Raw genomic sequence first — 16,827 nt, 5'->3', positions numbered from 1 at the left:
CTCATGTCTTTGTTCTTATCCTCACAATAATCCTGGACATATAAAGCTGTAAAATATGTTTGTGACATGGGAAAAAAGCAGGTAGATGGCAGAGATAGCTAAATGGTCAGCTAATGGCAGACACCAAATGGGAAACCAGAGTCCTACAATACACATACCTAAAATTATTTCTGTACCTATATATCTATGTGTATAGTAAGTGAAACATGAATTCATCCTGATATCTCTGACCCTAGCTTAGTACCACATGATTCATTCTAGCCTTTTTTCCTTGTCTACCTGTAAGTTCATTCTCTGTCATTGAGAGCTATGGCTCCCGTCATCCACTGTCCATTTACTTGTCAACCCCAGTATGTATGTGAAGCAGTTTTGGAATTGTTAACACCTACTGCCCCTATGAGAAACTTTACTAACTACAGTTTCTTTAGTCTTGAGCTGGATAGTTTCCCATTAAAATGCTTTTTTTCCAAAATTACTCAGATCACACATCCTTTTTTACTGAACCCCGTTTGCGAGATTGCCATACATCTGTAATACAGTTAGATTCATTTGTCAAAATCTGCACTCCGTTTTGAGATCATTCCATCTTCCAATTGATACTTAAAGTTTGTACACATTAAAGTTTATTCTTCCTGGTGGATGGTTGTATGGCTTTAGACAAATGCATTGGGTTGTGTATCTACCACCCTAGTACTGTACAGAGCAGTTCCATCACCCTCAGAGTTCCCCAGGTCAGCTCTCCCCTACCCCACTGCTGCTTCCCTTGCTCCCTCTCCCTGCCACCCCCGTCCACTGGCAGCTACCAATCCGTATAGTTTTACCTTTCCAGAGTGTCATGTGAACAAAACCATGTAATATGGAAGTTTTAGGGTCTGACTTCTTTCACTTAGAAAATGCATTTGAGATTTATCCATGTTGTATGGGTGTATCTTGCAAATCAGCAGCTTGTTCCTTTTCATTTTTGGATACTGTTTCATTATAAGGATTTACCATAATTTATCCATTGGCAAGGTGAAGGGCACCTTGATTAATTCCAGTTTGGGGTGATTATTAATAAAACTGCTTCTTAACATTTGTGTACATTTTGCATGAATATAAGTTTTCAGTTCACTGTAGGTAAAATACCTACGGGTATGAGTTCCGAGCCATATGGTAAGTCTATGTTTAATTCAGAAAAACCTGCCAAACTGTCTTTCAGAGAGGCTATACTTGGGAAGCAATAAATGGCAGTTTGTGAAGGAGTGGTATTTCTTATTTAAATAGTTGATAGACATACCAGTGAAGCCCATCAGAGCCTGGGCTTGATAGTTCAATACCTTTGCTGACCTAGTTGAACTACTCCCATAGAGCTTGAGGGGCTGGCCGGTTCAGAAATGACACAGATTTTAGCTGAAGTTCAGTAGCTTTCCTGAATAAAAAAGCTTCTCTTTGCTGTATGCCTTTGGTATATATCCAGAGCATTGAAATGGTTGGTTTTGACAGTTCTGTCCAGATTTTTAATGCTTTTTGGGGAGAGCATTTGTGGGCTCCCTCATGCCCATCGTGGCCAAAGTCTCCTGCTTCCATGGTTTTTCTCTCTCGTGTGTGACCCCCCTAGCAGACAAACATGTGTAATAACCTCCAAAAATTCTCTTGCCTCCCTCTAGCCACAACTCCATTTCTCTCCTCTTTCAGGAAAAGATTTCCGCAAATTACTTCTCTGCTCTATCCTATTTTCTCTTTCCCCACAACTCCACCAAAAATCTGAAATTGCCATTGTTAAAGCCACTGAAGTTTTCCACGTTGCTAATCCAGATGGTTTGTCTGTATCTTCCTCGAACTATCAGCACCATTTGACACAGGAGGTAACTACTTATGAATGGAATGCTTTCTTTACTTTGTTTGCAGGAAGATCATGTTCCCTTTCTTCTTCTTCAGCTTCACCACATCTTCCCTGATTTGCCCCAGAGCTCAGTACTTGGACTTCTTTTCTCAACTCTCTTTATTTTTTAATTTTTTTTTCTAAACTCACTTTAGTCTCAAGTGCCTGCCGACTTCTCCCAAACATTTATTTCCAGTTTGCTCCTCTCTCCTAAGCCTCAATCATATTGAATCCCCAAACTTCTCTATTTTCTGCCAACCCCATTGAATCATCCTAGACGGTACTGGCAACTTCGTATTTCTAATTGCTCTCCTGGCAACCATTGGGACCTCTTTGGCCATTCTTTCACTCCCAGACCACAATCAGGTTATCATTAAAACTTACTGGCTCCAACTAGAGTTTTTCAGAATCCAGCCACTTTAACTGCTGTCACTAGTCCAAGCTACCACTGTCTTTTGCCTGCATAATTGTAATTGTCCTCTAATGGGTTTTCTCTGTCTGCCCTTATTTCCCTACACTGTAGTATGGGTTTTTTTTCCTTTTTTTAAGATTTTATTTATCTGACAGAGAGCGCAGGGAGCAGCACAGAAGGAGAGGGATAAACCAGCTCTCGGCTGAGCAGGGAGCCAGATGCAGGACTTGATCCAGGACGCTGGTGGGATCATGACCTGAGTGAAGGCAGACACTTAACGGAATGAGCCACCCAGGTGTCCCCAGTGTGTTGTTTTTGTTGTTACTGTTTTTAATGTAAATCAGATTCTTATTCCTGCTTAACGTTCTCCAGTGGCTTCTCATATCAGATAAAGGTTCAAGTCCTTAGAATGGACTACAATGTGCTATATAATCCATCCCCCCACCCCGGTCCTCACTGACCTCATCTTTTTATTCATTCTTTAAATCTTTTCAGTGCGTTGCTGTTTCATCAGCCTTGCCAAGCATGTTCCTATCTTCAGGGCTTTTGCATTTGCTGTTCCTCTGCCCAGAATGTTCTTCCATTGTATCCCCATTAAGACTTCAGATTTATTTCCTTACCAATTTCAGGTCTCCGTTCAAATCCCATCTTTTAGTGAGACCTCCTTGGGCATCCCATGTAAATCAGCAACTCCCCAGCCGCTAGCATCCCCTATATCCTCTTCCTCCTTTATTTTTCTCCATTGCACTTTCACCATATGACCATTGTCTTGTATTTCCCCCACTGCAGCATAAGCTCCAAGAGGGCAGAGATCCTAGTCTGTCTGTTCACTGATCCAGTGGACTAGAGTACTAGTCTGGCATCCAGGGCGCGTATGTGTGTTTGGGAGAGTGAGGCAAGAAATTAAATTATGGTGGCTACCTGTCTGTGATGGACCAAGTAAGTGGTTTAGTCAGAAATTAAAGCTCCATATTTTACAGTCGTTTTCTGATTATTGTACCTATCCTGATTGTTTTAACCCTTACTATACCCTAGCCCACTCCACAAAGTAAGTACTTGCTTTTTCTCTCATTAGTTCATGTGTATTAATCTTTCCCCAAATACTTGGTAACTTGTCAAGATGAAGTTTTCAAAACTTGAGAATAGGGAAATAAGAATGTAAAATCAACGTCCTGTGGTAAATTATGCCTGAGGACTGAGAGATTGGATTAGATTATGAAGAATAGAGTTCTATGCCAGACCACACCCAAGGGAGTGGAAGTCTGTAGAGGTGATTCAGTTGCAGAGTGTGTTGTGAGGACAGAGCCTGACACATGGGGGGCCTTCGGGTGTGCAGGGGAAGGGTGGACTGGTAGAGACATCTTTCAGCATCATCGGGCTCCCTCCTAACTCAGACTCAGTATAGGACAGGTTGCTTTGCTGCTAGGTACTTTAGTATTAGAAGGCATGTGCTGTGTCACTTTGTTACTACATAACTTGATATTCACATTTGCATCAGTCCACGTTAAGGACCATCCTTGAGTTCCTGTAAGATCTAAGGAGCAAAGACAGGACTCTAATAAATACTCCCTAACAGTAACCCTCTACCTAGTCTCTTATTCGAAATTGAGTCTAATGACATCTTTCTCAGGTAGATGAATCTACAGTAAAAGGTCAATGCTAGTAAAACCTTTTTAAAAGGCTATTTTCAGTGCATTCCATAACCAAGTACAGTTAACTCTTGAACAACGTAGGGAGGGTGGGGGAGCCAGACCCCTACACAATCAAAAATTGGCATGTGACTTTTGACTCCCTCAAAACTTTACCAGTAGCCTACTGTTGACCGGAAGCCTTACTGATAACATACAGTTGATTAGCACTTATTTTGTATGTTACTAGTATCATATACTGTATTCATATAATAAAGCAAGCTAGAGAAGAGAAGGTGCTATTAAAAAATTGTAAGGAAGAGAAAATACACTTAGTACTGTACTATAAAAAATCCACATATAATTGGATCACATGTTTAAACCGGTGTTCAGAGTCAGCTGTACTGTTAACACATGAAATTGTTCATTCTGGATGAACAATTATGCGAGTTTTTTTTTGTTTTTGTCTTTTTATTTGTCAGCGTACGAGAGCAAATGCACAAAGGGGAGGGCAGAGGGAGGAGCAGGCTCTGCGCTAAGCAAAGATCCCATTGTGGGACTTGATCCCAGGACCCTGGGATCATGACCTGAGCAAAAGGCAGACCCTTAACTGACTGAGCCACCCAGGCGTCCCTAAATGCAAGTTTTTTAAATAGAAATATATATGTCTCTAGTATAAATAATAGATGTTATTTTGAAATTGCCACCTGTTCTAACCTACATGCATTTTCCAAAAAATTCTTGAGGAAATTAGGATCCTTTACCAAGCCCTGATTTGATAGGTCTGTAAGCAGGTCTAGAGAGTTGTACACAGTGGTAGAACAGGATTGGAATTGGTCTGTGACTGTCTATCCCATTCAAGGCCTTATTACTTAGCTATGCTACAGTGTGTTCTTCATCTTTTTTGCTGCAAAGTTTGTCTTTTGAGGGTAGATTGAATTTTTGAAAAACACCAGAATACTTTGAGAGGCCCTCTTACAAATAAGATAGATAATCAAACTTAATAATCTGCTGGTGGTCCAAAATGAGTTGGCTTTGGCAAGATGTTTTCCTTGATTGTGTGGCTAATAGCTTATAAATGCATTTTCAAAACTAAACCAAAAAAAAAAAACAGAGAATAATGGAATTAGAATATCCATTTGGTTCATTTCACATCCTCACAACAGTGTCAAAATACTGTCCAAATACTACCACTACTAATTATGACCACTGAAAACAGTTTACAATATTTTAAGTTTATTTTTCAATTTTTTGTAACCTCTACACCCAATGTAGGGCTCGAACTCACAACCCTGAGATCAAGAATTGCATGTTCTTCCAACTGAGCCAACCAGATGCCCCCATTTTGAAGTTTTTTAGTTGAATGTATTTTCCTCATTCTGGTCCCTGTCCCTCCCTCCCCTTTGAGTCGTATTAAGTCTTCATAAGTTTGTTGTGGAATCACATAGCCATTAGACATTGTACTCTCAACCTCATTTAGACTCAATTTTCTAAGTAGCTGTATGTTTAATGCTTAGCATCCATCTTATATCAAAGTCTTGCTGATCATTTTGGTCAGAAGTTTGTGCTTTAGTTGTAGAGATGGCAAAAATTTTTCTGCCAAGGACTGGATAGTAAACATTTAGGCTAAACATTTAGGCCAAAAGTGATTCTATTTCATATTTTGTATATGTCTGTGTTTGTGTGTTGTTCTTGTTTTAAAGATTTTATTTATTTGAGAGAGAGAGAAAGAGAGAGCACCGGACAGGGGAGGGTCAGAGGGAGAAGCAGATTCCTGCTGAGCAGGGAACCCAACGCAGGATCCTGGATCCTGCTCCAGGATCATGTTTGTGTGTTTAACAACCCTTAAACCATTCTTAGCTCGAGGATTGTACAAAAATACCTCTAGATACTGTTAGTCAGCCCTGCTCTAAAGTTTCCTCATGGAGTCAGTATTCCAGTGTTGCTGAATATAAAATTCCTTGCTCACATACAGATGAGCCAAATAATATAAAGTTTGAGTTATATATTTAAAATATGTAACTTCATTTTCTCTTGGCATAAAACATTGCAGTTGCAGTCTGATGATAGCCTGCTTTTATTTTCCTTACAAGTTACTTGATATTTTTGCCCACATGCCCAAGGGATTTTTTTTTTCCTTCTTTACAGTCCAATTGGTGTTGGTCATTCTGGGTTGATATTCTCAGATATGTGATGTGTTTTTCAATATGTAGTTCTGAGTCTTTTTTTTTTTTTTTCCCAGTTTTTCCCCCTTTTTTTAGAATAAAAAGATAAGGCAGAACTTTATGTATCTGATGTTTAAATATATCCATGATACATGTCTTTTTTTAACCTTACATAATTTATTCTTTTAAACCATTTTATTTTTTTCCAGCTTGGTTGAGAGAATTAAAAGATAAGGTAGTATATATTTAAGGTATACCACGTGTTTTGGTATACATATACCTTGTGAAATTATTGCCTCAACCAAGCTAATTAACACATCTGTCACCTCATTTACCTTGTGTGTGTTGAGATCACTTAAGATCTACTCTCTTAAAAGATTTCCGGAATACAGTACAGTATTAACTATAGTTACCATGCTGAAATTATACCTCCAGAATATAATTCAACCCTTAATGATTGAAATTTTGTACTCTCAATAAAAGTCTTCTTGATTTACATGCAGTTTTTAGTATTTGTTTCATTTCCTTGCATTGGTTTTCCTGCTACAAGAATTCCTGTTGCCCATATATTGGATCTTTGCTTAAATTAAACATACAGTATTTATCACTATCTCCCAAATGCTCTGTCTCTTCATTTTCTTAAAAAACTAATTCTCTTTGTTGCCTTGTTTCTGAGTTTCCTAATTCTGATTTAGGCTCTTCTATCATTTTCTTAGTGACTTTTAGCTCATTTTTAATAAGATAGTTTTGATTTGCTTTCTGGGCATGTCTTTCTGGTATGCTTTCATTGTCTGAAATGGATGTTTTTCTGTTCCTTTTATTCTTTTATGTGAAGGTTTTCCTAACTTTTTTTTAGAAGGAAGTGTAGTTCAAGATGGTTTTTCTGACTTCACATAACTCCCCAAATACACAAACTCCTGTTGGACACTATTACTTTTTTTTTCGTGATCATTTTTACATATTTGCTTTTTTATCACAATAACCACCCCAAAGTCAGCTTGACAAAGATATATCAAAGGGATGTGGAGCAGTCCTGTTGAAACTGAAGGACATCCGGCTAGTGGTATGCTTAAAGGCTGACCTAGGTCAAACATTGCCGTATGTTTCACATGTGAAATGCTCCATGGGGCCCCGTGAGTTTGCTGTGCCGCCTATGTGACATTTGGGCTCACAGCTGGGCTGGTGCTACTTTTCTGGAGGGACTACACTTGAGAAATCAACCAGTAAGACCTTTAATTTCTTTTTCTTAAAAACTAGAAGTATAGAAGAAAGATTTTCAAAGTTGTACTTCCAGCCAAGAAGGAAATTTCTTCCTTTGGACCCATGTACTCAGGCAAGCAGATTGATTAAAAAGAATTTTAATATATTTGAATCAAACACTTTGGAAACAAGTGTGTGCATGCATTTGCGCATGTATGTGTGTGGGAGAACAAACAGGCTTGCTTCAAGATGCATGTACACTTAAATGTATGATGTGTTTGCCTTAATCTAGTAGTCTTAACTGGGGGGAAGAAAGACAACTACGTTGAGTTGATGAAAAGGAACAATAGAGCGCAGGCTTGCGTGCTTATTGGCCTTGGTGTTTAAGGACATTCATTGGTAAATATTTGGACTTGCTTTTTCTGACCTGCCACAGTGAATATGCTTGACTGCTGGTTTCAGATGCAGTCAGTGAGCCAGCCAGATAATGTATTTTATAAGAAAACTGTGTGTCTTTATCAAGAGAAGGCAAGGATGTGGATGTGGTAGGGAAATCCGGATTCCTTCATACGACGATTCATCCTAGCACAGGATCTTGGAGGTTGTTCCAAGTAAAACTTGACCATAATTTATACTGTTCTGAACAGTAGAAAAGAAGAAATCACCTGCTTACAGGTAGAACTTCCCTCAGGCTAATTAGTGGGAGATTGTGCTCTCCCCTCCTAAGTGCATTATAATCTATCAGGATAAAAAGAGAAGCACTTAGAAAATGCACTGAGCAGGCTTCCCTCGGGATCCCAGCACAGAGGGGGCAACCTTCTCTTACCCCTTCTACCTCTAAATCCAACCCTTTTTCTGGATTCTTAATAAATCTGGCAATTGATATTATAGACTGTATTGCTCAGTGACGTTCAGAGTCCTCCAGAAAGCCAGAGCCCTAATGGATAGTTAACAGCTAAGAAATGGATATGGATTTAACCCAGCTGTTACTTTCCATAACAGAGGAATCTGTCTAGATGAGGTCGCCAGAGCAGCAGCCTGCTATCACCTAATCTTTTCTTCAGGATTATCATGGGCTTTCTAACATTTGGCTCTTTACAAACTGGTCTTCAAGTTTTTATTAAAATATTTAGAAAAAGGAACGTGGATTTTGTCTAGCTATGCTTTCGTAATAAGACTGGGTTTATAAATTATTAAGACAAATCCTAAATTAGAAGGGACCATAAAGATCAAGGTATTTCTCTCTTAAAAGACTATCTTAGTTAATCAGAGACCAGTTTTAACATTGGTATTTCAATTAATCTGTCCTATAGAAAGTTAGAGCCTGGAAACTCCTTTAAACCACCTCTGCAGAAACGGCTTCACACATGAACCTGGTGGCAACATTGCCATTCGTCAAGTTCTTGGCTTCTGTGGACAGTAAAGGTTTTATCTTCTATTTGAGCTGAGTGAAAATGGAAGAAAGGCCGAAAAAGGCGCTGCATGTGTAATTGTACTTTCCTCTTCTGTAGTGTGTTCCATGGGAAACGGAACGAGCAGACTCTATAGCGCTCTCGCCAAGACACTGAACAGCAGCGCTGCCTCCCATCACCCAGAATATTTGGTGTCACCTGACCCAGAACATCTGGAGCCCATTGATCCTAAAGAACTCCTTGAGGAATGCAGGGCTGTCCTGCACACTCGACCTCCGAGGTTCCAGAGGGATTTTGTGGATCTGAGGACAGATTGCCCCAGTAGCCATCCACCTATTCGGGTCATGCAGTGGAACATCCTCGCCCAAGGTATGCCTGATGCTTTTGTACCTGAGCACTTAGGTTTGCTGTGACTGCCTTTCTGTTTCTGCACACACCTTAGAGCACCGGAGGGAAGAGGTGTGGGCAGATAGAGGTGTAGGAGGATGGGGTGACTAGGACAGCACCAGGAGCTCCCAGAAGGGGACGGTAAGAAAGAAGGCCATCCGGTTTTCACAAATAAATCCAGCACTCGAGATTTATACCTCACCTTCCATGTTTAAAGGACCCTGTCTTTTATCAGTCTCAAACTTTCTGTTGCCTCCAACTCTCAGTCCACAGTGTTAAGATAACATTTGTTTTTGTTGTTGTTGTTGTTGTTTTTTAAAGATTTTATTTATTTATTTGATAGAGATCACAAGTAGGCAGAGAGACAGGCAGAGAGAGGGGGGAAGCAGGCTCCCCTCTGATCAGAGAGCCCGATGCGGTGCTCAATCCCAGGATCCTGAGCCGAAGGCAGAGGCTTAACCCACTGAGCCACCCAGGCACCCCCTAAGATAACATTTGTAAGGGAGAAACAGAATCTGCTGAATGAGTGGCAGATAGAAGTTCCTGCAGGGAATGGAGACTCACTGTGGGTGGTGTTGAGTCTGGGTATTCTTGAGGCCAGATTCTCACCCATATGTGTCTGTAGAACTTGAGGTCAAAGGAATATTGCTTTAGTTCCCTGTTCATTAAGTTACCACTTTGTGGGGTGCCTGGGTGGCTCCGTGGTTTAAGCCTCTGCCTTTGGCTCAGGTCATGGTCTCAGGGTCCTGGGATCGAGCCCCACATTGGTCTCTCGGCTCAGCAGGGAGCCTGCTTCCCCCTCCCTCTCTGCCTGCCTCTCTGCCTACTTGTGATCTCTCTCTCCATCAAGTAAATAAATAAAATCTTAAAAAAAAAAACACAAACTACTTTGTCAGGGTAGAAAGGACACCTTTCCTAGGTCTGCTGAATTAGAGATACCTTTAAAGTATTGCCTTTCCTGTAGCAGTTGAAATTTTAAGAAAAAAGAAACAAAGGTAGCTTTTTAAAGAAGGGCATATACTCTGACTTTTCAATCTTAGATTTGTTTTTTTTTTTTTTTTTCTCCTAGGCGTTCGTCCATAAGTAGGAAAAGCTGCCTCTTTAAGATAGGTTCCATATCACTTCATACGGCTCATAGAGTTAGGTGTTAAAATGAGTGTGTAGATGGGGCACCTAGCTGGCTTAGTCAAGTAGAGCATGTGACTCTTGATCTTGGGGCTGTGAGTTCAAGCTCCATGTTTGGTGTAGAGATTACTTAAAAATAAAATTTTTTTTTACAGAATTTTTATTTATTTGACAGAGACAGTGAGAAAGGGAGCACAAGCAAGGGGAGTGGGAGAAGGAGAAGCAAGCTTCCCACTGAACAGGAAGCCCTACGTGGGACTTGATCCCAGGACTCTGGAATCGTGACCTGAGCCGAAAGCAGACGCTTAACAACTGAGCCACCCAGACGTCCCAACAATGATTTTTTTTTTTTTTTTTTTTAAAGCTAGCATATGAGTGCTTGGATGACTTAGGCGGTTAAGGGTCTGCCTTCATCTCAGGTCATGATCCCAGGGTCCTGGGATCCAGCCCTGCATCAGGCTCCTTGCTCAGTGGAGACCCTGTTTCTCCTTCTCCCTCTATTCCCCCTGCTTGTGTGTGCACTCTCTTAGATAAATAAAATCTTAAAAAAATAAATTAGCACATAAAGTTAAATGTATTACTTCATCTGACGTAGTTTCAGTCCCTGGGATTGTAAAGAACACTGTTGAAGGGGCACCTGGGTGGCTCAGTGGATTAAAGCCTCTGCCTTCGGCTCAGGTCACGATCCCAGAGTCCTGGGATCTAGCCCCGCATCGGGCTGTCTGCTCAGCCGGGAGCCTCCTTCTTCCTCTCTCTCTGCCTGCCTCTCTGCCTACTCATAATCCCTGTCAAATAAATAAATAAAATCTTAAGGAAAAAAAAAAAAACCACTGTTGAAGGCTCAAACTTAAGGTTTTTCATCTTAAAATATAGTCCTATGAAACAGTTTTAATATAAAGAAAAATAAATTGTTTGCCTTATCTGGATATTAAGAGTTTATTTAGTTTGGTAGGTTTTGTTTGTTCTGGGGTTTTTTAGAGAGAGAGCGGGCACATGTACATGCACACACATGAGCAGGGGAGGGGTAGAGGGAGAGAGAATCTGAAGCAGACTCCACGCTCAGAGCAGAGCCCAATGCGGGGCTCTGTCTCATGACCCTGAGATCATGATCTCAGCCAAAATCAAGAGTCGGACACAACTGACTGAGCCACCTCGGCGCCCCAGTTTGGTTGGTTAATACAGTTCAGACAGCAAGAATCACCCGAAGCATCTGAAAGAGAGAAAGCATTGTGAGGGTCTTGAGTAGTGTCAAACTGAAGGAGACGTCTGGTACTTAGCTGTAGCACCATGATTTCTACGTGCCTGTGACAGCTGACTGGCTTTTTTATTTCAGCTCTTGGAGAAGGAAAAGACAACTTTGTACAATGCCCCGTGGAAGCACTCAAGTGGGAAGAAAGGAAATGTCTCATCCTCGAAGAAATCCTAGCCTACCAGCCTGATATATTGTGCCTCCAAGAGGTGGACCACTATTTTGACACCTTCCAACCACTCCTCAGTAGATTGGGCTATCAAGGCACATTTTTCCCAAAGCCCTGGTCACCTTGTCTAGATGTAGAACATAACAATGGGCCAGATGGCTGTGCCTTGTTTTTCCTCCAGAACCGATTCAAGCTAGTCAACAGTGCCAATATTAGGCTGACGGCCATGACACTGAAAACCAATCAGGTGGCCATCGCACAAACTCTAGAGTGCAAGGAGTCCAGCCGACAGTTCTGCATTGCTGTCACCCACTTAAAAGCACGTACTGGCTGGGAACGATTTCGCTCTGCTCAAGGTTGTGACCTCCTCCAGAACCTGCAGAACATCACCCAAGGAGCCAAGATTCCACTTATCGTGTGTGGGGACTTCAATGCAGAGCCAACAGAGGAGGTCTACAAACACTTTGCTTCCTCCAGCCTCAACCTGAACAGTGCCTACAAGCTGTTGAGTGCTGATGGGCAGTCAGAACCTCCGTATACTACCTGGAAGATCCGGACCTCAGGGGAATGCAGGCATACCCTGGATTATATCTGGTATTCTAAACATGCCCTCAGTGTGAGGTCAGCTCTTGATTTGCTCACTGAAGAACAGATTGGACCCAACCGGCTACCATCTTTTAATTACCCTTCAGACCACCTGTCTCTAGTGTGTGACTTCAGCTTTAATGAGGAGCCCGACGGACTTTTATAAATGCTTGTCTTTTTAATCACAAGAGTCTTAACCAGGGATGTTTCAGGACTGAAATAGGATAAGAAGTTGCCTGAGGAAGGATTCTCAGTTTCTCTAACGTCATTTTCCATGTTTCCAGCATGCCCTTGGGAAGGAATCTCATTAGTCCGCAAACCTTTTCCATTAAAACCTACAGCAAAAAAAAAAAAAAAAAAAGTGTTTGCACTCCAGTTTTGGCTTGAATTATTTTTTCCCTTAGCATTACATTTTGATCATTGACAGGCATTAAAAATTAGGCATTTTATAAAAGAAATAGCTTTTTCAGTTGAAGGATGCTATATAAAAATAGACTTGCTTGAGTCCTCCATAATTAACAAAAAGTATACAGGAGCAATTTCTCTAGATAGCATTTCAAGTTATTTATTTGTGGGGTTTTAAAATGTCAGCAAGATATGCATGGCAATATTTATTTTTTTATATTTTCATGTATGATTAAGAGCATTGTGAATGTTTTAAAACCATGCAAAACATAAGTTAGAGAGTATTTTATAGTGATTTTATTAAATCTCTAAGATCTTTTTATTTGGGGTCTAACAATAGTAGTGTACAAAGGGACTGTTTAGCCTGATGGGGTTTTTTTATTTTGTTTATTTAAGTGGAAATATCAGGTCTCCTTGATACTTTCTTCAAAGTAATCCTCACTGCGCGTCCATGTTCCCATTATTGTGTTTCTTAAAAGAGGTTCCATGGCCAGTCAGTCTTCATTATCGAATCACTGTTTCACATTTCTAGCTTTCCATTGGAACGCTGTGGTATTCACTGCGGTCGCTCAGTATCTGTTTGTATTGGACTGTGCTCTTAACATTAGGTTCTTTAGGAGCTGTTACATGGCAGTAGCTAAGAAAGTGAGTGGGGCCTTCTTTTCAGAGGTGGGAGACTAGAAAGCCCATTAACGAGGCTATCCTTGAAACCTCCTTGATAGCCAGGTGGCTAGTTCAAAATGTCTAGAAAGGAAGAATGTAAAAAGTTAGAAAGATAACCTGGAATTCTCTTCCATAAGAAATAAAAGTGGTGCGAGATAACAGGTGAAGCCCCTTTCAAGCAAAATCCCAACAAATAACCTATTGGTAATAAATTGATAAATATTTTAACCCATGAGTTGTAAATATTTAAGAATAATAAATGGTCTTTTAAAGCCAGTGATTTTAATATCTTGTCTTTTTAGTCCAAAAAGAATCTGGGAGGAGATTTGGTCTTCTCATACTGTTAACATAGTGACCCACAGTATCCATTTACACACAGACCTTCATTTTTTAAGTGGATCTGTAGCTGCACATTGAAGTCGTCTATGCTATGCTTATGTAATATCTCTAGGCATCACTGTTGGAGTTCCCCAAAATGGTTCACCCAGGTATTCTGCATTAGAGCTACTTTTGAAACCAGCAAGGTGTTCAGTACGTTGTTTACACATCTTGGAGCTTCCTGGAAGGAGTGGCAACAGGAAGAACATCTGTACAAACTGTCATTTGGTTCAAATCTTAGCGTGATAATGGTAATCATATCAGCTATTGAGAAACCCAATACTGATTCCTACAGGCATTAAATATTGTTTGCATGCCGCCGAGTACACCAACCTGAAGAGAAAGGACAGCAGCTGTGAGAGAGCAAATACAGATGAGAATGAAAGCCAAAATAATGTTTGCATTTCAGATGTTGTCCACCAGTATATGAATTAACAGGCTTGAGGGTTAGACTAGGGTTGAGGGTTAGACTAGGGATGGCTGGGAATACTAATGAGGAAAAAAGCTGGAAATAGTGTGCAATTGTAATGTGCCTATAAATTAAGGAAATAGGGTGGAAATTATAATGGAACTCTCCTTATGAGGAATCCTTTGGAGTTACAGCAGTATACTTCTGTTCATTGGTTTTGTATTTTGTCTTTATTTAAAATGGAATTATGTGAGCATTTTATGTAAACAATTTTTAGTAGTATATTAAATCTTGGATTGTACTTCATATTTTATTTTTCCTTTTAAGTCTTTATAGACACCTTTTCCTTATGGACTGTCAGAGTAACCAGAAGCAGAATGGTAAGTAACAAATCTGTATTCTCAATTTTTAGGCATGTTCCATTTAATGAATTTCTCTTATTCTGTCCCCCGTGTACCTTTTGGTTCAGCTTTTCCTTTTATATCACATAATACTTTAGTTGTGGTCATAATAAGAGTCTTAAAAGAGAAGGTAAACTGCATATTTGGAGAGAGAATGAAAGTGGCAGTGGATTTTTTCTTCCTCCATGCCATATTTCAGTAGATTCCCTTCTACAAGGTAAAAGGAATAGGAATGACCACTTCATTCATTTGAGCAAAGGATAATGGTGTATATACATAAGGAAAAACTAATATTTGAGTTCCTTACCTTTGGCTCTGAGAGCTTTCAATACGATCATTTCAACTACTCTGAATTAATTTTTCTACAAGTACTCTTAATTTAAAATGGGGTGTAAAACATCAGATCATTTGACCAGAGTGATAGCTAGCCATAGGAGAGCCAATATTCAGGCCTACGTCTCTCTTGGTCCAGAATGCTTGCTTCTGTCCCCACCAACATGCTCCCTTGGCCTTGAGTGAGGACAAAAGAGACAAGAGAGACAAAACGGTATGTGTGGGAGGAAGAGATCTGTTCAATGAAAAATGGTCAAACACATAGGGCAGATACTTTACGCGATACGGAATAGAAGCAAGATACGGAGGCCAGATTGTGGCTGGAAGAACAGATCTCAGTTACTCTGCTACAGTAAAGTAGTTGAAAAGTAGAATATCTGTTACTGTTTGCATACTTCTCTTTAGAAGGAAGCAGTAAGAACAGTTACTCTAGTAGTGTTTCAAACTAGAAAACGAAATTGGTGCAAATATTCTATATTGGAGTCATTTTTTAAAACAGCCAAGATTTTATAATAGTCACAGGAATGTTGCATATAATTAGATAATGTGTTTTAGGCTTCAGGAAGTTTATATCCAAGATATAAATTCTAAAAAGAGATAAAAACACATGCTCATAATCCTAATTGATTTCAATTTTAGAAAAGGAAAGGCATCCAAAAAAATGAATGTACTTGCAGAAAGAGCTTTTTTTAAGGACATGTATAAAAATACGGCACAGGCAAGCTTTCATCTAGAGGGGCTACATACCAGAGTGGGAGAGCACTGGAGTTTGGGCTTCTAAAACAAGGGAGGGGAGAACAAGTAACGTCAAATAGAGGGGCCCAGGCTCTAGTGAAGACAACTCTGACCAGCGTGGCTCTGAATGAGTTGCTCCATCTCTGGGGCCTCAGTTCTCTCATCCACAGAGGATTGCTTGGCACCTGCTCTGAACCCCATAGATTTGTGAGATGTTTGTAAAATAATATCATCAACTGTTACATAAAATATACACAGAAGTCACTGAACCTTGCTTCAAAATTTCAAAGCAAGAAAAGGGAAGGGCATTGTACTTGGTATCTTGAAATATTCGTGGATGTTTTAACAACCGACTCTCGCTATTCGAAGAATAATCAGCTTTCAGTTTGAAAATGCAGAACAAATCGGGTTAGAAACTTGAGCCCCAAATAGGTGAGGGGCTCATAGAATGGCAAGATTTTTATTTTTTCCTAATTGTTCTTCCAAGCATATGTGAGGTTGTAGGTGATCTGGTTCTTAATTTCATGAGGGGATGTCAACCCTACTTTGGTAAAAGTGTGAGAAAACAAAATATTCATAATTCCAGACCCTTGTTCTCTAGATTTTTGTGGAAAGCTCACGTTTAAGAAAACATTCACCTAAGATTAGCCAATGTGGACCCAGCCATTCCTCTTGACAGAATGCTAGGAAAAGTTTTGTTGCTTCCAAGCAGCTGGTAAACTGGATTACATGGATCTCATTACTGATCAACTTACCTTTTTTGCTTTGCCTCCAAGACATTCAAAACCCAACCTTATAGCTGAATTTTAATTACTGGATGACACTTCACGTTGTTATAATAGTATGTGCTCTGTATGCTTTCATCTTTTGCCATCTTCTCTTTTCTTTGTCCAATTTTCTTTTACCTTTTTTTTTTTTACTTTCACTAATTCTTAGATTATGTAAATTATAAATCTGAAATTGTTCTGGTAATAAAGCAGAGTATAAATTTTCTTGCTACATGAAAGAGATTCAGACACCTAGATGGAGACAGTTTTTGTAGAAGAATGTCAAAATAGGATTAGAGTTCTCTTATCTGTAATGTTACCTATAATACAGAGAAACACCAATCAAGAAAGACAATGGAAGACTGGGCACAGGGAATATATGTCCAACATCTCATTTTGGTTTCCATAGACTGGTGAACCTGAAGAGGACACACAACAAAATTCTGCAACATTTTAAAATTTAGTTTGTAAGAAAATGAGGATCAGGGGTGCCTGGGTGGCTCAGTGGGTTGAAGCCTCTGCCTTCAGCTCAGGTCATGATCC

The 16,827-nt window shown here is 40.0% G+C and overlaps 1 protein-coding gene across 1 annotated transcript in view; it reads left to right on the top strand.

Annotated features, from left to right (window-relative positions):
- LOC111149080 (nocturnin) overlaps positions 1–13,921 on the top strand; it is a 30,110-nt gene extending 16,189 nt beyond the window's left edge. The window contains exons 2-3 of the mRNA XM_022505987.1: positions 8,778–9,047; positions 11,524–13,921. Coding sequence (XP_022361695.1) covers positions 8,778–9,047; positions 11,524–12,359 — 1,106 coding nt within the window. The 3' untranslated portion in view covers positions 12,360–13,921. The remainder of the gene's footprint in view (positions 1–8,777; positions 9,048–11,523) is intronic.
- Positions 13,922–16,827: the final 2,906 nt, after the last annotated feature.

Source organism: Enhydra lutris, unplaced genomic scaffold (assembly GCF_002288905.1).
Source record: "Enhydra lutris kenyoni isolate GAN:26980312 unplaced genomic scaffold, ASM228890v2 scaffoldscaffold21, whole genome shotgun sequence".
Lineage (NCBI taxonomy): Eukaryota > Metazoa > Chordata > Mammalia > Carnivora > Mustelidae > Enhydra > Enhydra lutris.
Note: the sequence above shows the minus strand (reverse complement) of the source record. Positions and strands in the feature narration are given on the sequence as shown.